Here is a 24,271-nt window from a genome sequence, read left to right as displayed (position 1 = left end):
CTTTACCTGGAAATATATATGTAGATTATCGACTGCCATTGATATATGAAGTACTGTGTGTGTTACTCATCACATGGGAGAATATGGAAACGCTGAAACTAAAGACGTAAGCAATTAACAAACTTAATAATTAAACCACTCCAAAACAAAACCTAAACAGACTCTCCCCTTTTTTTTTTTAAATTAAACAATAAATCCTACAAACACACACATGGAATGGAGATTATGAACTACTAATATTTAAATATAAACAGCTCCAATTAATAAACACGTGTAAAAGCACTTCAATTATGAAACTTCAATGAAAGAGATGGTGATGAACAAGAAGAAGATATATATATATATATATATATATATATACATCTATTGCCACCAATATAAACAGATATATCCACACTCAAATTTCACTTTCCAAACAAAGCCAAACAGCAAGCAAGAAAATTACTCAGTGAAAATTGATCAGAAAATACCTCAATGACGACTGATTTAGATCTCTTTGAGTCGATTCAGCAGTTCCTACTTGAAGATAATTACCAGATGCCTAATGATTTTTCTGCGTTCGATCCGATTCAACAGTATCTACTTCAAGATGATTACTCAATGCCAATCTCTAATGAGTTTTCAGTTCTGGATTCGGATCCGATTCAGCAGTATCTACTTCAAGATGAGTGCTCAATGTCAATGGCTACTGAATTTTCACTTCTGAATTCGGATCCGATTCACCAGTATCTACTCCAAGATGATTGCTCAATGTCAATGGCTAATGATTTTTCACTTCTGGATTCGGATTCGGATCCGATTCAGCAGTATCTCCTTCAAGATGATTTTGAATCCCTAACAGGCGACTATTTCTCCTTTACCGATTCCGCCAATACAACTGAGGAAATTAACAGTATTGGATCGCCGCCGCCACCAGGAAAGTCTGATTCTCCGGCAGTTGAACCACCATTACTTGATCCCAAAAAAACTGCGGCGGAGCGTACAAAGAGCGCGCCGTCTAAAGGAATGCAGTACAAAGGTGTGAGAAGGAGGCCGTGGGGGAAATATGCGGCGGAGATTAGAGAACCAAAGAAAAATGGAGCAAGACTTTGGTTAGGTACTTACGAGTCACCGGAGGATGCAGCTCTGGCTTACGATCGAGCCGCGTTTGAAATTCGTGGATCTAAAGCGAAACTCAACTTTCCGCATTTAATCGGAACTAACGATTATGAGCCGATCAGAGTCACGAATAAGCGCTCTTCTCGCAAGAGTTTGTCTGCTTCTTCATCGTCAAGTTCGTCTTCTTCTTCTCCGACGGACATTGATTGTGATTCTCCGCAGCCAAAGCGGAGTAGGATAAAATTTGATTCGGCGGCGAAATCCGCTTATGAGTTTAGGCAATGTGACACTTCGCTTTCATAATTTTTACTGAAATAGTACGATCTCTTCTATTTCAGAACTATCAAATTTGGTTTGAAAGTTTCTACTGGAAAAAGTAAATAATTTATATTTTAATAATATATTATCTAGTCCTTAGTTTTGAATAAAATGCAAAAAATAATTTTATAATTGACAAAAAGAAGCAAATTCACTCTAATATTTAAAATAATACAATTTTATCCGTAACGTTGATAGTAATGAGTAATTTTACCTCTAACTTTGATAAGTTTAGTCATTTAAAAAATAATTCATCAAATTATCTTCTCGATCATGAATCTTGTAATGTAATCTCTACATATTCGTCATTTTATCATTAATTAATAGCAGATCACCAAACATATAATTAGATGTGAAACTTTTAACAAAAAAAAAATTTTAAAAATATAGTTTTTTTTGTACGAGTTGGATAAAAACATTTCAAATATTTCACCGAATTTATAAATATTAATTTCCAATTCAATTATTAATTCATAAAAAATATGATTTTTTTAAGAATCAATTCATATGTAATTGGTGCAGAATAAAGAACAAAAAAATTGTGTTTTATAATAATGTCTAAAATTGATCCAATTTATCAATGTTGGGATAAAATTGCTCTTGGCTACCAACGTCAAGAGAAAATTGTATCATTTTAGACGTTATGAGTAAAACTGGTCATAGCTATAAACGTTAGGGGTATTTGTGCATCTAATTCCCTTAATTTTTGTTTTATTTAACAGTTTAATTCTTCAAATATTTAAATTATTAAACAATTTACTTTATCTATTCAACACTTTAATCCTTCGAATCAGGGCGGATTTAAGGGGGTCAAATGGGGAGAAATTTTAGTGTGTGCCAGGTATACCACCTCAGATTTTTAAGGTGGTATGCCACAGCCAATCAAATTTTAACACCTATTAAAAAATATTTAAAACAAATTTAAATATCAAATTGTTTTTTTATTCCCCACGTCCCTATCCTTTTACCCTCCTGTAATGGTGGTGCCGTGATTCTTCCTCAACCCTCCTGTAAAACAATATACTCTTTCTCAAAAAAAAAAAAGAAAAAAAAAATCAGCATTAACGTTAGAGACTTCATTACAGATTTAAAGCAAAAAAATAAAAACTAACAGATCCTTCTTCTTTTTTTTTTTTGGAAAATCATATCCTTTTGAACTCAAATTTCATAGCTTCACCAATATGTCCTTGGAACAACCACCTTAACTTTCATCTATTTCTCAAATCACTCAGTGAAGGTCTTAAAATGGAATTCAGATTAGGAGGGGTTATGAGAAAGATGATATAAAAGAAAATGGAATTCAGGTTAGGAGGGGTTATGAAAGAGATGATATAAAAGAAAATGGAATTCAGATTAGGAGGGGTTATGAAAGAGATGATATTCAGATTAACGGTTTTTCCGTGGTAGTGTCGGCGAAGGAAGAGGAACGGAGATTATGAAAGAGCTGAAATTTAAATTAGCGATTTTTCGATGGTGGTGCCGGCGAAGGAAGAAGAACTGAGAAGTAAGGTTTGTGGCCATGGTGTTCAAGAGAGAGAGATAAGCTTGAGGGCAGCCGTAAACAAGCAGGAGAGGGGACTTGAGATATGAGAATAATTAAAAATTTTAAAATAATTAAATTCTTTTTAATTTAATAGGTGTCAAAATTTGATTGGCTGTGGCATACCACCTCAGAAATCTGAGGTGGTATGCCTGGCACATACTAAAATTTCTCGTCATAGGGGGCATTTGCCCTCACCACCACCAACACCCCCACCCCTCTCTCTCTCTCTCCCTCTCCCTCTCTCTTCCCTTTCTTCATCCAGAAAAAAAAATTATTCCAAAACGACGTCGTTTTGGTTCCCCTCAAAACAACGTCGTTTTGTTTTGTGCTTTTTAATTTATAAAAACATCGGTATTAGAGGCAGCAGGTATGTGTGACTCGCGATTCTTCAAACGGCAGACGGCAGCAGTAAGTGCCGCTCCCTCCTCTCCTCCTCCAAGCTTTGGTTGGTTGAACTCCTCTCTCTCCGGTCGGCCTTCTTCCTTCTTCGACTGGTCACCATCTCCAATCCAACAAAACCTCATCAATTTCAGGTTAGTTAACTTATGCCCCTTTAATTTTAATTTTAGGTTATTGGATAAATTGATTGAATTGATTGATAGTTTATTCTTAATTTTAGGTTAATAGACAAATTGATTGAATTGATTAATAGTTTATTCTTAATTTTAGGTTAATGGACAAATTGATTGAATTGATTGATAGTTTATTCTTAATTTTAGGTTAATGGAAAAATTGATTGAATTGATTTGGCATTATTCATTTATGTAGGTTAATGAAATTGATCCAATTTATCAACGTTAGTGTTAAAATTTCTCTTGGCTACAAACATTAGGGGTAAAATTGCACTAAAGTATTAGAATTTTTTTTTATTATTTTAAGATATTTTGTATCGAATAGCAATTATGTACTAAAGTATATTTTTTTAATTAATACTATTTTGTCTAAAAAAATTACATAGAGTTTTGCGCCCCCCTCCCTCAAATCCTGGATCCCCCACTGCTTCGAATATTTGAATTGTTTAAATTTTTAGTGTAAGAAAGGTTTATTTCTTTAAAAATATTTTATCATTTTATAAAATTAAAAAAATAACAATTAAAAAAAAACTAATTTGTTTCGCTGATTTGTAGATTGGTACCTGTGATTGTTTTTTTTTTTTACAAGGCGGAAGGTTCTCACCCATTTGCAAAACAAAACACTTTTAGGTTGAAATTACCAATAATAATCTCAAAATAGAAATTTCAAGAATTAAACAACGTTTTAGATTTTTCAACATCATCATTTTTGGAGTTTTCTCTCTCTAAACATCTAAGTTCTCTCCCCTAACCAAATAACACTTAAATGACCTCAAAACTAAAAAATTGAAGAATTAAAGTTGCTTAAAATATCAATCATTCTTTAAAAAAAAGGGAAAATTATAAAACTATGTCAAATTGGAGGCCCATTTATATATTTAACCCATTTACTCAACCTACTACATATCTAGACTGTTTTTGTGTGACTTTCTCATAATGCCCTCAATATTTACGCACGTCTCGCCCCCTCCTGTCTAACTTCGCAGATTCCATATTATGCGAAGCTTGCGAAGGTAATGTTTGGGTTTATATGTGAAGCCTGCGAAGCTAAAGTATGGTTTACTTGATGAATTTAGTTCGCATATGCGAAGCCTGCGAAGCTAAAGTTTGGTTTACTTGATGAATTTAGTGCGCATATGCGAAGCCTGCGAAGTTAAAGTTTGGTTCACTTGATGAATTTAGTTCGCATATGCGAAACCTGGATATGTTTTGAAGCTAATTCGCGAAGTGGTATATAACAAAAAATGGCAAACAACAACGGATTCTAACATTAAAATCATAACATTATCAAAATTTACAAAAAAATTGCCATAATAACAACATTAAAATTATAACATTATCAAAATTTACAACAAGATTGCCATAATAAACTCCTAACAAATCACTTCAAAGTGAACCTGACTAATCTGGTACCAATTTTGAAGCAGATAAGTAATCTTGGTGTGCACCGTGGGACACATCCATCCCAAAAGGTTTGGAAATGGAAGTCCAGACCTTTTGGGATGGACGTGTCTCACGTTGCACACCAAGATTACTCATCTGATTCAAAATTGGTACCGGATTAGTTAGGTTCACTTTGAAGATTGGCACTATAAGATGGACGTGTCCCATGGTGCACCCAATTGGCACAATCTCTCCTAACGAACCATTTCAGGAGTGAATGTGTCAATCTTGAGGGAAGTTCATCCCTATACATGAAGGAAAATCATCTCCCCTGAAGCCCAGTACGCCGCCTTCCAAAAAGGGATGTTACGTATTCAACAACCTTCAGAAAAAATTAATCGTGTTAGGTAGAAAAAAGACGATTTTGGCTTCGCGAAATGAAGATTAGTGAAGCATGTGAATGTAAATGTGCAGGAAAAGAGGTGATTTTACTTCGCTAATCGATTTTTTCGCGAGGTATGCGAGGTCTGAAACGTGACGATCTACTTCGTGAATTGATGCTTTCGCGAAGTCTATGAGGACTGAAACGTCATGATCTATTCGCTGACTTCACGAACTAATCGATTCGCGAGGTAGATCCAAACGTTTCAGACTCTTTCTCTTCGCAGATCTTCACGAAATCATCGTTTCACGAAGTAGATCGTCACTTTCCAGACTATTTCTCTTCGCAGAGCTTCACGAATCCATCGATTGCAAAGTGAATTCATGAAAAAATGCAGAAAAAACAATAGATACTTACATTTTTCGCCCCTTTCACCCCCAAAAGCGACAATAACAATATGATAACATAGGGAAAATGAAGAAAATAACATAGAATAACCATTTCTAATATGGTAACAAGACGAAAGAAACTAAGTTACGAACAGGAAGATGAAGAACCATGGCTTCGTTTTTTAGGGTTAGGAAGTTGCAGAATCAAGAGATGAAGAGGGGAAAAAGAGAAATTCATTGTGATTTTGACGAAATGGTGCAGATTTCGTGCAATTTAAAGGAAGAAAGGAAGATCAAAAGTCTTCAAATCATTAATGCAGGAGCAACTTTTCGCGTAACCAAGGAGATAGGGGGAGCGACCGTTCGCGACTGGTGGGAAGTGGGAAGGTTAGGGGTATTATGGGAAAGTCACACAAAAACAGTCTAGATGTGTAGGTTGAGTAAATGGGTTAAATATGTAAATGGGCCTCCAATTTGACCTAGTTTTATAATTTTTCCTTAAAATAATTATTTTAAGGTCAACAACAGTTAAATTGGAAGTGTCAACCTAAAAATCTTTGGTTTTGCAAATGTCGATAACAAAATTATAGACACACATCTGCAAATCAGCGAACCCATGGATTATTTTTAGAATTATATTTTAGTCAATATAAAATCATTGTATAGAAGTAAACTACTATAATGTTGGTATTATGTAATTGTCTCTACTCTACCAGTGCCGGCTCCAGTATTTTAGAGGCCCTGGGCAGGGCCGGTTCTGATTTTTTTTTTGGGCCTAGACAAAGAAAAAAGAGATAAAGAACCTCTTAATAATAATAAAAAACTGTACTTAAAAGTTTAAAATAGAAATTTGGACATATTTTAGATCTAAAATATCATATTAATTGGTCATTTAAAAAAATTACTATATATACAATAAAAAATAATTTTGAGACCCTTTTAGCTTAGGTCCAAGACGGTCGCACTCATGGCCTATGTTTAGGGGCGGTCCATAAACATTTGAGCCTTCTGATGATTTATTGTCCTACTAGGTTACAATTTTCATTTTGAATTTGTAAAAATATTCAACATAAAAAAAATTGGTCGGTACAGGTTGTTATGAAATTAACTCAATATGTATATTACAAAAAAAATTATTTTTTATTAAATCATGTCATAAAACTCAAATACCGAGCTTATTCCATATATAAGCCCAAAAAAACATAAATTATTTTTAAGGATAAGAAATGATTTGCGGTGGTCCATAAATATTCGGGCCTTCTCATAAATTGTTGCCCTACTAAATTATAATTTTCATTTTGATTTTGTAAAAATACTTACCATAAAAAATTTGATCGATACAAGTTGTTATGTAATTAACTCAATAGCATGAGTAAATTAGTGAAAATTAATTATGTCCTAAAATATATTGTAACAAGTAAATCAATATACATTAGTCATTTTAGATTGAATATATATTAACATTTTGGTTTAAGAAAAAAATTAAAATTATTAAAATATAATTATTAAAATGATATAATAATAATAAAAACATATGAGAAATAAAGAGAAAAAACTTTATATACTAATAACAAACATATTCTTCTTATTACTAAGAAAATCAGGAATAAAAGAAAATAGAAAATGAGAACCAAAACATACAGTTCTGGGTATCAAACTCACACCATCACAAATAGCTGCACTATGCCTTTACTATTCAGCCTAGCAATACATTTTGTTATAAGTCCAAGTCTACATATTTTTAACCATGTCAATTTTAATAATTATTAAATTTGAAAAAAAAAATCGATCGGAGGCCCTAGGCGCTTATGCGGCCTCCCCCTAGAGCCGACTCTGTACTCTACAATGCATGGAGACACATTTAAGGGCATTTTATTCCACTACTGAGGAAATATTAGCACTTTTTTCAAAGCAGCAGGAACAATTGAGAGCAATGCAAAGATGAGGAAAATTAAGAGAACACATCTCTAGATACCGGCCTGAATGAACCTATTGAGAATATGGCTAGTCATATCTCAGAAATTCAACTGTTTATAGAGGTGCAAAGACTTGTTCTGCTGCAGCTCAGAGGTGTAACGGAAGCCAGGAAGTTGCTTCAGGCGACGTCGATGCAAGTCACTGTAAAGCGTGATTGTGATATAAGAAGTCAAGGTGGAGAAGAAAATACCTAAGAGGAAGAATTCATAAGTTATATCCATCATGCTAATGGTGGATTCGATTTTGACATTGATGCCATTGGCACGGCTCTTGTCCTGGAATAAGAGACCATAAGAGCATAGTAAGTTCTTGAAACCGAAAGCCTTGGACTTTATGGTGATACGAATATTGATTTGAACAAGTGTGGCTCTTTAGTTAGAGATACGATGCAATTCGATGATGAATCGCATGTTTAGAAAAGGGACGAGGGCGTCCAGACACCGTCTCTTGATGTGTTGAATCACTGCCAATCGAATAAACCTGTTGAGAATTAAAAAAACCATGGAAGATACCGAACCATGAGGCACTATTCGAACAACCGACCTTATAACTTCTGAAGTTGATGGGATGTTGGGCTTGCAGCACTGCTTCTTTAGTCCATAGTGAGAATGAATCTCCTAGAAGTAGAGACAACAATGAGAAGGTCGACACAGTTAGTCATGATTCCAATGGACAAGTGGCAGAGAGTCGAACTACACCATCTACTGAGGCTGCAGCTGCCAGATGATAAATACCATTAACTTCCTTTGATTATATTACTAATTTCATGTGACTCATTTAAATACATATTCTTCTTTAGTGTAATTTTCTTGTTCTTATGAAACAATGCAATGTCATATGCACAATATTGATCTAGTATATATTTTCTTAAATTAACAAATCAGCTACAACAGAAAGATGAATTCTCATTTTTTTTTATATTGAAATGTGTACATTTTGGAAAATTCAGAAAAATAAAATAAAAAATTCATTTGCGTCAACCCCTTAGAGGGGCCGACAAAAATAATCAAACATTTGCATTCACCCTACCAAAGGGTCGATGCAAAAGATTGAACATTTGCATCAGCCTTTACTAAGGACCGGTGCAAATGATCGATTCTTTTGCATCGGCCATCGGCTAATGCAAATACATTTGCATCGAAGGCTTTTGTATCATGCTATGACAGATGCAAATGGCCCTAAACAGCCGATGCAAATGGCCTTTTTCAACTATTGGGAGGAGGCGGCGATTCCAAAGCTTTTCATTTTTCTACTTCCAAATCTCCTATGTGACCATACACACCTTCTCACTATCAGAATCCCTTCTCCCATTTCCAAACATACGTGAAAACCAATCATGAAAGAAGCCAAAATCGATTAGGATAAGATCAATCCCTATTTGCTCCAACATTCCAACACAAAATCACAATCCATATAGTTATGGATGCAATGGCGTCGAGTTATAAATTACACAAACATTTTGCATTGGCATATCTTTTATGAAAAGATTGGCTCAGTTAGGAAGACAGTTACTGCAACAACAGAATATGAAGAATTTGACTTTTAAAGGAATATTATGAGCCAATAGTTTATTCCAAGATATGTCCGAGCTAGAAGGAGAGTGATACAGATTCCTGTTAGCCATCATACGATATCCCGACTTCACCATATAGGATCTAGTTGTACACTCGTTGAAAAAATGTGATTTGCATCGACCGTTTAGAGGCATTTGAATTGGCCATAGTGAGATGCAAAAGCCCTCGATGCAAATATATTTCCATCGGTTGATGGCCAATGCAAAAGAGTTTATCTTGCATCGGCCCCTTACAAGGGCCGATGAAAATGATACCTTTATTTGCATCAGTCATTTAGTAGGGTCGATGCAAATGTTTGATTATTTGCGTCGGCCGCTTAGAGGGTCGATGAAAATGTTGGATTATTTGTGTCGGCCCCTCTAAGGGGCCGACGCAAATGAATTTTTTATTTTTTTCCTTAATTTTCCAAAATGTACACATTTCAATATAAAAAAATTGAGAATTCATCTTCCTGTAGTAGTTGATTTGTTAATTCAAGAAAAAAATATACTAGATCAATATTGTGCATATGACATTGCATTGTTTCATAAGAACAAGAAAATTACACTAAAGAATATAATGTAGTTAAATGAGTCACATGAAATTAGTAATATATCGAAGGAAGTTAATGGCATTTATTCATACCATATTCGATGTTTCGTCTGGCAACTGCATCCTCAATAGTTGGTGTACTTTGACTTTCTGCCATTTGTCCATTAGAATGCAGAACAACTGTGTCGACCTTCTCGTTATTGTCTCTAATTCTAGGAGATTCATTCTCACCATGGACTAAAAGAGCAGTGATGTAAGCCCAGCATCCCATCAACTTCAGAAGTTATAAGTTCAACTGTTCGAATAGGTGCCTCATGGTTGGGACTGATTCAACACATCAAAAGATGGTGTCTGGACACCCTCGTCCCTTTCCTGAACATGCGGTTCATCATCTAATTACATCGTATCTCCAACTAATGAGCCACACTTGTTCAAATCAATATTTGTATCACCATAAAGTTTAAGCTTTCGGTTTTAAGAACTTGCTCTGTTCATATGGTCTATGGATCTAGGATAAAAGTTGTGCCAATTCCATCAATGTCGGAACCGAATCCACCATTAGCATGACGAATAGAACTTGTGAATTTTTCCTCTTGGGTATTTTCTTCTCCACCTTGACTTCTTATATTGCAATCATGCTTCTCAGTGGAACTTGTATCGACGTTGCCTGAAGCAACTTACAGGCTTCTGTTACACCTCTAAGCTGCAGTAGAACAAGTCTTTGCACCGTTATAAACATTTGAATTTCTGAGATGTAACAGACCATGACTAGCCATATTCTCAACAAGTTCATTCAGGCCAGTATCTAGAGACGTGTTCTCATAATTTTCCTCATCTTCCAATTTCCTTTACATTGCCTTCAATTGTTCTTACTGCTTTGAAAAAAGTGCTGATATTTCCTCTATAGTGGAATAAAATGCCCTCAACTGTGTCTATGCATTGTAGATCTTCAAAGTGTCTCTATTACCTTCTTCAATTCTCGACCTTAATATTAGATCTTCAATAGTCATTTCCTTACGTTTATCTTGAAGGTAATTTTTGAAGTCTTTCCAACCAGGTGGCAATTTTTCAATAATTGCAGCCACTTGGAAAGATTCACTAACTACAATTCTTTTTGATGCATTTCATAGATAATAATTTGAAGATCTTGCACTTGACTTACAAATTTTTTTAATCCACCATAATATAGTTTAGAAACTGCCCCACTAAGAATTTTTTAGTCCCGGCATCTTATGTCCTATATTTGTGATCCAAAGACACCAATAATTCTTTTGCCATTTTCTTAACTTCGAAACCAACGTAAAGTGTATCAGTTAAACCATTTAAAATATAGTTACGTCAAATGAAATCAGAGTGCGTTCATGCTTCAATTGCATTAACATTGTCAAGATCATCCTGATTCAAAGCAGGATGAGCATCCTTGACAAAGTTAACCAACTCAAGCATGGTTAAAAAGAATATCATCTTCAGTTGCTATGTTTTGAAATTCACAGCCGAGTGTTTTCCATGTCTGTCACCGTCTATTACAGATATTGAAACATTAATTCTCGTGTTCTTGATTCGGAAACCACTGTTAGAACAAGAACCATCTCCATTAATCGGAGTTTTCGTGTTCTTTCCATTGTTTCCTGAATCATTCTTAGAACCAGAATTCTATCCAAGAATAGGGTTTTCATCTCTATTAGTCACTGTTTCTAAAATAGAAAACAAATAAAGTTAGCAACAAAATTCAACAATTTCAAAGAAACAAATCCCAAATACAAGCACAAAATGTTTATATTTAGTCACAAATTGAAACTCAGAATTGAACTTCCAATTTCCTAAATTTTCTGTTTGTAAAGATTTTTGATTCAAATGTTGGTCCAAAACAGAATATATAAATTCTGTTTAACAAATTCAGATTAATCAAAGAATTAATCTAAAATTCTAATCAAAGTATCCTCCAAAACTCAAAGGTAAGTAGTGTTCTGTCTTAAGATTGTAAAAACTAATAAACCACGAGCATGATAAAAATAGATAATTTTATTAAGAGTAATGATTATGGAATATAATTATCTATTTAGAGAACTGAAATGGAAATGGAAAACACAATAACAAAATAAAGAAAGGAAACAAAAACGAAATAAAACCGTAAAGCGAAGATTAGCCCGAGGCCTGAATTACCAGTTCCCTTAAGACAGGTTGCACCAATTTGGTGACCGTCTCCCAAGGTACAATTGACTGCTTAGAATAAAAAATTTAGAGAAATTTGTGTGTGTTGTGTAATGGACAAAAGAACACAAAATCATAACATATAGGGTTGTCAGATTCCACAAATTGACGAATTCAATTTGAATTCATAACCACTAAATTAATTATATTAATTCTATATTTGAATGCAATTCAATATATAAGTAATTTGGTAATTAATTTGTATTTGACTGTTGCAACTCAATTAGATGTGCAGATTATAGAAATTTGAATTCATAACCACTAAATTAATTATAGTAATTCTAATTTGAGTGTAATTCAACACAGAATTAATTTGGTAATTAATTTATATTTGACTGTTGCAATTCAATTAGATATACATCTCAAGTGGTCCCATTTGAGCATGAATATCTCATTCAATACTCGATCTTTTTTAGCGTGTAATATACTATTAAAAAGCTCTTATATAATAGAACATGTTTATGAAAAAACAGCATTCAAATTATCATTTTAAACTTCTGTATATAAGCCTTAAAAGTGATGAAAAATTAACATGTAAAATGTTATTTTTCCCTAAAATTTCCAACAGAAGCAAGCCCAACCATGAGGAAGCGCCGCCAGGGAAGAAAATAGTAACTCTCTTGAAGACAACTCTGATTCAAAATTGAAGACAGGGCGAGTAAGAAAAAATTGTGATGTTCATTTGCATCAGCCCCTAACAACAGGCTGATGCAAATGTTAATAGTATTTACGTCGCTCCTTTCAGCGGGACCGATGCAAATAAATAAATTTACTTTTGTATCGGCTCATAACAAGGGGCCGATGCAAATAAGAAACGTATTTTCATCGGCCCTTATTAAGGGGCCGATACAAATACTATATCACATAAAAATTCCATCGGCCCTTTGCAAAGGGTCGATGCAAATGTATTTATTGCATCGCAAGTTATAGGAACCAACGCAAATAAGGCGATGCAAATTTTCCACTCGTGTTACCAAAGTGCCAAATGAGCCTATCATCAATCATTAGGCTCATTTCTTCTCGCAGGTATAACTACAACCGCATCTACATCTAGAGGATCAAACATATCTTCAAACAACACAATTTCTCATTCCTCATTCCTCATGTCTTAAAATCCGGAGCGACACATATTTCTTCTAACCTATCTTTCATGATTGTTGTAGGTCTAACGCTAGTGTTATTGATAATCCATAGATCCTACTACATAGAAATAAGGCAAAAGTACAAAAATAAACCTTGTGGTTTGGACCATTTTCAAATGTATACTACGTGGTTTAAAAGTTTGCAAACAAGTACATTGAGGTTCATTCCGTTAGCAAACAGAGTCAAAAAAGGCTAACTGTGTTAAAAAAGGTGACGTGGCAGTCAAAGTCAAAAAATTAAAAAGGCATTTTTGTCATTTCATTTACTTTTAATTTTATTATTGATTTTATTTTAAAAATAATACACTCTACCCAATAACTAAATGACACCTCACTGAATTTCTAAATGCTACTCTTTCTCTCGCCTATCTCTCTTCCTCCTCCCTAAAATTACATTTACTCCATAGCTGAACATGACAACTCGGTCTCTGTCTTCTTCAGCTACCGGCTGCCATCATAGTGTTCTACAAACAATAAGAACAAACAAATCGTAAATAACTACATTATTCCAAATTGAAATTATCAATTTCATTTATAGGAGAAACAAATTATCACTTACTTTTGAGCAGGAGCAGAGGTTTGTTGATCGTGTTTCAAAATTGGGTTTGAAATTGAATCATCTTCTGGCAATTGTTGTTGTTTCTAGTAGAAGAAGCTTCTTGTTCTTCATTGATTATGTCGGAGTCTGGTAATCCTAGTCGGAGCTCATTTGCCTAAAGATTCAGATCAGTTTCCATTTTTTTAAATTAGAATTTTTGAGAGAAGATCGGGTTTTATTGTGAAGTTGAAATTTATTTAGAGATTGAGATCGAAATGGGAACGAGAATGGGGATGGAGGAGGAGGCACTACAAGAAATCAGGTTGTTTGTGACAACAAATATTGTCACAAACTCCGGAAAAATTGTCACTTAACAGTATATGTGACGATAAGTAGGTGTCACGAGGGTTGTCATGTAAAACTCCGTTGCTAATACTTTTTGGCAAATGTGACATTAAAATATTGTCACATAAGTTTTTATTTTTTGTGATAATAAGTTTGTTGTCACATTATTTTTAAGTGTTACAACTTTTATTGTAACTGAAAAGTAAAATATTGTCACAAACGTAGTATGTTGTCACAAATTAAGTAATAATTAATCCTAAAATCGTGTGACAATCTTACTTAGTTGTCACAAAAAAACAAATATTCGTTACAATTAGCATTGTCGCATATATAAACCTGTAACACTATTTTTTTATTGTAACAATTATATATCAGTGATAACTTCTTTTTCTTATCACAAAATATTGAAATACAGTGACAACTTTAACTTGTCATAATTTCATATTTGTTACATTATTTAGTTAACATAAGTATATATTTGTGACAAAAAATTATTGTAACTAATATATATGGGTGTTAATTTTATCTTGTTACAATTACGAATTTGTTACAATTTCTATTCATCACAAAAAAATATTTGTAACCATATTGTTTGGTAACATATATAGATTTGTAAAAGAAGTTATTGTAACTAATACATATCAGTGACAATAATAAATTTACAAATAAATTTGTTGAGTGACAATATTTACATATTATTTTATTTGTTGTCACATATGAGAATTATATATATATATATATATATATATATATATATATATATATATATATTATTTTTTATAATAGCTAGTTTAATTATAAATAAAATAAATAAATACATTCATATATATAACTATATATAACTAAACATATAAATGATTAAATTTTTTATATTACAATAATTTTGATAAAGTATCAATTTACATAGCCATTAACGGCTAGCCACCCAATTGAGTATCAATTTACATAGTTGCCTAAAAATATGCATTGAACTCTCAACTATCTCACTTACACCATACATATTCCTTACCCAAAATATTGATTCCCACCATATCTAGTTGAACTTGGTAACGTATCTATATCTCCATACACATATATTTCAATGCTGGTATCTAGCAGTAAAAATGATGGTAAGAATTGAGAATCTCATTAACCGAATTGCAAACTTTCCCAATCTAGTAATCAAAATTCTGAACAGAGCATTTATCACTGCCAACATCGTAGACACCGTGAGTAGATTGTAGAAGGTCCACATAAAGATTTTTTTCACCTGAAACAATAAAAGAGAAACTCAATGCACATAGAGAGAAATTGGCTTAAAGTGGCAAATAAGACTTTCGTTAATCCTCTAAGTTGAATTTGGGATCAGACTATCTTATACTTATATGCTTTTTGGTGAATTCGAATGCATAAAGATAAGTGAACAAAGTGGTCCTTGATAAGTGAGCCACTTTAGTCAATGGATTCCAGGAAGAGTGGAAACTGCTTACTCATTACTTAGGAGTGAAATTAGCAGAACGCCCATTCATGCCATGTGTTATCACCTAGGCTAGTTAGCTAATTCCTTCAAAGACAATTGAGTCTGCAATCAAAGAGTTAGATTTAACTGCTTCAGCCTTGAGCTATTGAGCTAACAGTCGATAATATATTTGTTAATGAAATCACTGACTATTGCTAGTGAAAACTGATTAGTTACAATGTATACTTTTCTTTGCTTTGTGATTTAGCAACTAATAATCTAAGGTAAGACTCAAAAGGTAAATGAAATTAAATTGGGTAAGAAAAAGCAAAACTAACTACGATACACATTCTTATATCTTAACTATATTCCTTAAATAACGAGAATAAACATGAGTGTAGTAGTCTCATCATGAAAAGATGGCAAAAATATCTTACTCATTTGAGGCCCTTCTTTCGATTTGGGTAGGGGTCGCCTTTTTCTGGTTGAAGAATAAGCTACGGAGGGCTGCTCTATTCTTACTGAAATCATTATTCTTCATTCTCCCGTGCTAGCAATTGGCACTCCCTAGACTTGCTCGATGCGGACTCCCAATCTCTTAAATTGTGTAATATAATCAATGATTCTCCTCCACCAAATCTCTTACTGGTATTTTCTAATTTGCAGATTCTTGGTATTACTATTCCTCCATTCCACCTTAGTATCTAAAAGATAGTGAAGAAACTGCAAAGAAAGCATAAATGTAAATTTAAAAATGAAATCGACAGCTTTAAAGTCACCATGCTACATCATTTAATGAAATCATTCTCATGGAAGTAAATAGAACGGTTACATCTAATTTTTCATCCTTCTGTTAAACAAGCAAATGCACAAAAAGTAGAGAAAGCAACTGAGTAATTAAATTGGTATAAGGTTCAAAAATACCCCTAACACTTGAGAGCTGGGAATAATTTTACCTCTAACGTATAAAATTGTGTAATTTTACCCCTAATGATGGTATCAAAGAACAATTTTACTTTTCTGGTTGATAAATTAGATCAATTGCTCCTAACTGTATTTTTGAACCTTAGAGCTAAAATTGCACCATTTTAAACGTTAAGGGCAATAAGTCATTGCATAAAATTACATGCCCAGTAGCTCTTGTGGGAATACCTGAGACAAGTAGCCAAGTGAACGGGGTTGTTAGCGAGTTCGTGCTGACTCAAACTCCTAAGCCAACACATTCTGATTGATTGGCTTTCTGGGTCACAGGGTGCTGGCTATTGATGACTTTACTGCAGGTGTGCCCTCCCTTTCACTCCTACAGGACCTTAACTGAATTAAAAGGAAAAAAGTGTTCATAGTTGTTCAGTGATCACAAAACCATCTGCAATACAGCGGACATGCTCAAGTTTAAATCCATTAATGTTGTTCATATCATCAAATAAACAGAGTGCTGCAAAAGCATATCATCCAATATAACATAATTTTAGTCCAAATGTCTATGTAAATGGAAAATTTCAAACTAACATATTTCTTAATTTAATCAATTTCCCAAGTTATACAGCTCATAAGAACAAGAATCAGAAGAAGAAAAATAATAAGTTGCACCTTGCAATCCCAATTTAAACAATTTTCTAACACATATAATCAAATTGCATTTTGATTATTCAAACTGATTGAAAAACCAAACCAACTAACCTGGAGATTAAAATATAGAATAACCGACGAATCGTCTAACTTCTATGGGTGAACGGCAGCGGTTGAAAAACCAAACCAACTAACCTGGAGATTGAAATATAGAATAAACGACGAATCGTCTAACCTCTATGGATGAACGGCAGCGGTGAGTAGCATAGGCGGTGACCATCAAAGGCTGACTTCTGGTGGCTACTGTTATCTGCCTGAATCGCTTGGCGGAGTATTGGAATTTCTGAAGTTTTGCTTAACCGTATGAAATTAGGAGGAAAGATGGGATCGCAATTTGGGAAAGATAGCATTGTAATTGATTTGCTTAATATATAAGTTGGCCCTGAATATGTCACAAAATAACAAATTATTTGTGATAATTTCTTTCTACTAGTCACAAAATAAATATTTGTAACAATTATAAATGTGTTGTAACATTTGTTATATTTATCGTTACAATTGTAATTGTCACATCTAAATTTAAGTTACAAGTAAAGATTTATTGTTACAAATTCATTTATCCATATGTGATAATTTTATAAAAATTGTCACAAAATTTATTTTTGTGATAATTAAAAAATTATTATCACAAATAATATGCTTTTTGTTACAACAATTTATGTGACAATTAAATAGTTGTCACATAAACACGGATTTCTTGTAGTGAGGAGTATTAATACAGAGATGCGTCTTTCCGTCGATAACATCACTCATGCTTCGTATTTTCTCCGTTCTGGAGATCTTAATTTCCTCTTCCTATCTCCTTATCTCCTCCGATAGCTTCCATGAAAAATTTATCTGATAATCGATTACCTTCTCTCATGAAGCTTTACTCAATTTCTCCGCTCAATGCGCCATTCCGGTGGCCGGACCTATATTACTCTGTAATGGTGCTTCGGTTGCAGAGATGGAGAAACAGAAACTTTACCTTTATTTTTCTCATTTGTATTTGACGGAAGAGGAAGAGAGATAGGTGAGAGAAAGAGAGTATAGTATTTAGAAATTCAGTGAGGTGTCATTTAGTTATTGGGTAGAGTGTATTATTTTTAAAATAAAATCAATAATAAAATTAAAAGTAAATGAAATGACAAAATGCCCTTTTAATTTTTTGACTTTGACTGCCACGTCACCTTTTTTAACACCGTTAGCTTTTTTTTGACTCTATTTGCTAACGGAATGAACCTCAATGTACTTGTTTGCAAACTTTTAAACCACGTAGTATACGTTTGAAAATGGTCCAAACCACAAGGTTTATTTTTGTACTTTTCCCTAGAAATAACACTACCTCTGTTGGTCCCTTGTAGGGTTGCAAGTATAGTTCCAAGGGGGGGTTAGGAACTATTTAAACTTTTTCGCAATTAGGGCAGACTTCTTTTTCTAAGGAAAAAGGTTTTAACAGCGGCGCTGAGTAAACAGCAAGATACTGGTGACTAGGTCAGTTTCTTAGCTTGAGTCAGGAGATAGCACTTAGTGTCTATTCCTGAGCTCAGATGTTCAACACGCACAACTCAACTTGACCTCTTTACTTGGTCAGTTTTTGGTTATTTTAAGCAAGCAATATATATAAGGAGTTAAAGGTAAGAAATACTTTACTCAGCAGATTTATCCAGGTTCGGCTTCTTCTAAGCCTACGTCCTGTCCCCGGAACACGTTCCGAGATTTCGAATCCTCTACTGAGCTCTTTAAAGGTAGAGCCTCAAACCTTTTACAATCTTAGCAACTGAGTATGACAAGAGTACCTTCCTCTATACCTCTACTCAATCCTAATCTCTCGCTGAGTACTATAACCGAGTACTCAGCCTCTCCTTTCTATCTCTAGAAATGATAAGTGTTTTGTCCTATACAATGATTTGCTAAGACACTTTAGACGATTGAAATAATCACTCTAGACTTTTACACAAATGTATGAATTGTAGTGTAAGATTTGCTTTGCTTCTTGCTTGCAGAACTTGTGTAGAAATTTGGTCAGCGTAATGGCTTGATCAAGTTCTGTATTGAATGAAGCTTCTGATGGCCCTATTTATAGAGACGTCTGGGCATCGGTCATTTCGAATTTCGAAATAACCGTTGGAGGGAAACGGCTTCCTGTCGTTGTCATCCTGACTTGCTCAGAGCTCTCGGCCAATCAGATTTGTGTATCTTCTGTCCTCGGTCAGCTCAGCAGACTGTCTCTCCTTTTATGGTAAAGTCAACTAGACAGCATACTGTGTCGTCTGAACTTTACCCAAAGTAGAAATACTTTGTCTGGAAGTTTTCATTAGCCAGCTGCTGTCTTGTACGCTTTGTCGAGACTACTCAGCAGCTTCATCTTGAAGTTGTTCCCGAAGGTCTTCTAGATCCTTCTCTTGCTGAGTTGCGTTTTGTCCAAAGCGACAACGTTTTAACAAACGCGGACCGAGTTATACTGAGTTGTTTGACTTGGGCCTTGACTTCCGTATTGGGCTTGGGCCTTTTAATTCTTGTGTCTTATAAACAATTTTAACTCAACATTGAACAAACACATTAGTAGAATAAATTAAAGCATTTAAACTTAGTGTGTTTAGAATATGTATTTCAATTATACTTAAACAATTTTGTCAAATCAAAATTATGTGGAAAGGTGTTTCAACAACCTCCTCCAATACGCCACTTAAATCTTTCAACAAGCGTTGATCTAGATCGCAAAATGCTCCATCACACTAAGCTTGGGTTGTGATCCAACTGAGCCGTCCAAAAATACCCTTCAAGGAAAACTTTAGTTTTGATGATTCTATAAGCAAACGCATTACTGTTTGAAACCAAGTTCCACTCTTGCTTACCAAGTAAACAAACATTGAAAGAGTTAAGATGCCTAAAACCCAAATCTCCATCCTCCTTCCTGAGGCATAACTTGTTAGGATTTATATCCCGAGAAAAAGGTGAAAACAACAAAAATCACTAAAACCATAATTAAAAGCCGAGAATTGTATATGATAATGAATGAATAATAAATGAAATGATTAGAGCATCTCCAACAGCCTCTTAGTTTGACTCTTAAGTTAAAATTTGAGGAGGGGGAATTAAAAATGAGCTCCAACAGCCTCTTAGTGGCTCCTCAAATCACTAAGAGCCTTCACATCCATTTTATTAATAGAGAGTCTCTCTCCACCTCTTAGTGACTTTTATTTCATTTTTTATTTAATAATTTATTATTGAAGATTCTCTCTCCTTTCACTATTGGTAGATAGAACAATAATTAATAATTTTAATAATAAAATAATAAATAAGGAGTGGATATAAGAGTATTGTTGGAGATGATATGTCTTAATCACTCTTAAATCACTAAGAGTCAATTATTTATATTATTTTTAGAGAGTGCACTAGGACTGATGCTCTTAACATACCGTTATATTTGAAAGGAAAAAAAACATTCATGACAAAACACCATGAGAGTCAACTAATTGAAGAAGCTATAGTCAAATATATAATCAGAAAATAGAAATTGGGCGTTTGGTATTCTATTGGGATAGGGATAATGATAAAAATATAATAGTCGAGAATTATTATTCAATGTTTGGTATGTGGGATAGGGATAGAGATAAAATAATACATTTTACTATTTTAACCTTATTTAAACTACATAACATTAAATTAAGAGATAAGATAGATTTTTCCATCCTATTAAAATAGAAGGAGCTTATCTCACCTCCTTATACCACTCCCCTCTTGGATATAGGATTTGAAGGATAAGAAGTCTATCTCTCATCTGTCTCACTCTTCTATCTCCCAAACAAACACGATATAACTTATCTTGTGTTTTTTTATCCCTATCTCACCTCCTAAATCCATTCTAACAAACACGTCGAAAGAGTAATAACAAACAAAAAAAAAAATATTAAATGCATGTAGTAGATGTTTGTGCAATACTTAATTCATGCAAGAAAAACAATGTAAATGTTTGGGAAAATAAAAGTATATAATATATTATCGACTGCCATTGAGGTATGGGATCAGTATGGAAACTCTGAAGAAGAAAAACAAAACCCCATCAGCAATTTCAATAAATCCATAAATTTACATATGGAGATTCTGAACTAATAATTAAATATTATAATCGGATCAAATTAATAAAACCACATGAAAAATCACTTCAATTCAGCATTTTCAAGGAAAGAGATGAAGTAGCAGCTATATATATATATATATATATAAACACCTATTGCCAAAAAGCAAATAAGAAAATTGATCAGAAAATACCTCAATGAGGACTGATTTGGAGTTCTTAGAATCGATTCAGCAGTTCCTATTCGAAGACGAAGATAATTACCTGATGTCTAATGATTTTTCTGAATTTGATCCGATTCAGCAGTATCTGCTTCAAGATGATTACTCAATGCCGATCGCTAATGATTTTTCAGATCTGGATTCCGATCCGATTCAGCAGTATCTCCTTCCAGATGATTCTGAAACCCTAACAGACACAATTGATGAAATTAACCGCATTGGATCAGCGACACCCACACCGCTGCCGCCAGGCCAGTCTGATTCAGCTACAGTTGAACCGCCTCCTCCGGATTCTGCCGCTGGTTTGGAAAATGTTGCGGCGGCATGTACAAAGAGTGCGTCGAAGAAAGGAATGCAGTACAAAGGTGTGAGAAGAAGGCCGTGGGGGAAATATGCGGCGGAGATTAGAGAACCGAAGAAAAATGGAGCAAGAGTTTGGCTCGGTACTTACGAGACACCAGAGGATGCAGCTCTGGCTTACGATCAAGCAGCTTTTGAAATGCGTGGATCAAAAGCGAAACTCAATTTTCCTCATTTAATCGGATCGAACGATTATGAGCCAATTAGAGTGACGAATAAGCGCTCGTTTTGCAGCAGTTTGTCTTCCTCATCCTCATCAAGTTCGTCTTCCGCTTGGTCGGAGATGGATTATGATTCTCCAAAACCAAAGCGGAGAAGGAGAGAATCTGTTTCGACGAAAAAGTCTGTTTATCATTTTGACCAACATGGAACTTCGCTTTCATAATTATCAAATTAAGGTGTTTGGTCAAATTTATATTATAAATGCTGAAAGTATTAAAAGTATTAAAAGTTACAAGTGTTTAATAAATACTAAAAATAAAGTACTTATTTTAAAAATATTAATTACTCCCATTTTAATGTATTAAATTTAAAATTTAAAGTTAAATCTTTTGACTTACTAAAATAAGTGATTCTGTAACTTAATGAGTTTTCACTCAACTTTTGTGAAGTGGATTATGCAATGTGTCCAGGCTGTTAGTTACCAGTTTCTTCTTAATGGGGATGAGGTGGGACCATTCTACCCAATGAGAGGATTGAGACAAGGGGACCCCCTGTCACCCTACCTCTTTATTCTCTGTGCAGAAGGCCTATCAGCTATGTTAAACCAAGCAGAAGGTTCTGAAAAGATTTAGGGGCTGAGAGCTAGTTTGCATGGGCCATGGATATCCCATATGTTATTCGCGGATGACAACTTCTTTTTTATCAGAGCAAACATGAGCGATGTTCTATCTATGATGGAAATACTAGAGAAATATGAAACGACATCAGACCAATCAGTGAATTGCCAGAAATCCGAAATCCTATTCAGTCCAAATGTATCCACACAGGACCAACTGGCGCTGAAAAAATCCTCGGGGTCACTGCATCGCTCATACTAGAAGGTATATGGGGCTCCCCTCCCTAATTAGAAGCCCTTTACTAGTAAGGGGAGTCATCACCAGGGCCGATGATCCAACCCCATACCGAGATTCCTTTATGATGATGGTTGTGATCCATAGCCGATGTTGGCTAGAAGCAGTATCAGTTGCGGGTCGATAGGACACATCGCTTACCTCTTGTTAGGTCGACCGGGATTCAAAAGAAAGAATTAGGCGAAGTGTTTGTTCCTAAACACATCTTCGCTTCCCGAGAGCTGACCTGAACCAACCGCTCTTCGGAATAGAGAGGGAAAGATCTCCCAAAGGTCAGAGTTAAATGTTAACTTCTTTCTTTTCATATGTCAAGTCTTTCGGTACAATTAAGCTTGTTGCAAAGCGGTCCCCTTTTGGTTGGTCCATAGCTAGCAACTCACCGAGCAGCCTAACCCTTTTAGAGAATCTTGGAATCTTTTCTTTTCTCTTGATGGAATGCGCAGCTGGGCCATCCTGGACTTGAACCAGAGACCTCGCCCGTGAAGTAAATCATCGCACCTACGGTCCAACCAATTGGGAGAGAGACAAATTCTTCAGAATTGAGATTAAGGTTGGGATTTGCATTCCGGAAGTTCTCGCTTACCGAGCCACGCGAAGAGTACCTAACCGGTGCTTGTATGTCTGCCCATTCCAGGGTCGATATTGTTTTCAGTTATCTGTGGGATAGGCTCTGGCAAAGACTATTTAACTAGCATAGTAGATTCCTCTCACAAGCAGGTAAGGAAATTCTTTTAAAAGCGGTAGCGCAGGATATTCCAACTTACTGTATGAGTATCTTTTTATTACCGATTTTCCTTTGTGATGAACTCCAGCGAATGATGAATTCATTCTGGTGGGGCTCTAGTGCGGCTGGGAAGCATATTTACTGGGCGGCCTGGAATAAAATTTGTTTGAGAAAGGAAGAGGGAGGATTGGGTTTCCACCCTCTTGAGTCGTTTAACTTGGCACTATTTGGGAAACAAGCTTGGAATTTGATTACTAACCCAAATGCTCTGGCCTGTAGAGTTATCAAAGCAAAATACTTCCATGAAGGGACATTCTGGACGGCTTTTTTGGGTAATAACCCGAGCTTAGTTTGGCGGAGTATCTTAGAGTCAAAGTCTATTCTTGCTAAGGGATGCCGATGGTGAGTTGGTGATCGCAGAAACATCAACATATGGACTGAACCATGGATACCGAATAGGCCGCAGTTCATAGCCACTTCGGCGACTCTAACTGGTTTCGAGAATTACAAGGTGGCTGATCTTCTGAATGAGGGTCATGGGATGTGGAACTTCGGGTTGCTGATGGGGATCTTTAATCTGGAAGATGTGGCGGAAATTCTCACTTTACCAGCAGGGTATACAGAAGTAGAAAACGCTATAATATGGCATTTTGATCAGACAGGGAGCTATAAAGTAAAGTCTGGATATCGCCTAGCTTTTGAGAACTGGCTTGGGAGGATAATACCGCGCCACAGAAAGAGTGGGCTCTCATCTGGAAACTGG

At 34.8% G+C, this 24,271-nt stretch overlaps 2 protein-coding genes across 2 annotated transcripts; both read left to right on the top strand.

Moving 5' to 3' along the window:
* Positions 1–382: 382 nt before the first annotated feature.
* LOC136220356 (ethylene-responsive transcription factor 13-like) lies at positions 383–1,499 on the top strand. The gene has a single exon (XM_066008163.1). The coding sequence runs from the start codon at positions 475–477 to the stop codon at positions 1,399–1,401; it is 927 nt and encodes a 308-aa protein (XP_065864235.1). The 5' UTR covers positions 383–474; the 3' UTR covers positions 1,402–1,499.
* A 19,829-nt stretch (positions 1,500–21,328) lies between these two features.
* On the top strand, positions 21,329–22,096 carry LOC136216653 (ethylene-responsive transcription factor 13-like). Its single transcript, XM_066003203.1, has one exon. It carries the CDS (start codon positions 21,329–21,331, stop codon positions 22,094–22,096), a length of 768 nt encoding a protein of 255 aa, XP_065859275.1.
* The last annotated feature ends 2,175 nt before the right edge of the window (positions 22,097–24,271 follow it).

This window comes from Euphorbia lathyris, chromosome 2, assembly GCF_963576675.1.
Source record: "Euphorbia lathyris chromosome 2, ddEupLath1.1, whole genome shotgun sequence".
In the NCBI taxonomy this organism is placed as follows: Eukaryota; Viridiplantae; Streptophyta; class Magnoliopsida; order Malpighiales; family Euphorbiaceae; genus Euphorbia; species Euphorbia lathyris.
The sequence above is the reverse complement of the archived record's forward strand: the minus strand, read 5'-3'. Positions and strand labels throughout refer to the sequence as shown.

Coding starts and splice junctions, on each gene's coding strand:
- LOC136220356 (XM_066008163.1), top strand. CDS start 475: ATGACGACTGATTTAGATCTCTTTGAGTCGATTCAGCAGTTCCTACTT.
- LOC136216653 (XM_066003203.1), top strand. CDS start 21,329: ATGAGGACTGATTTGGAGTTCTTAGAATCGATTCAGCAGTTCCTATTC.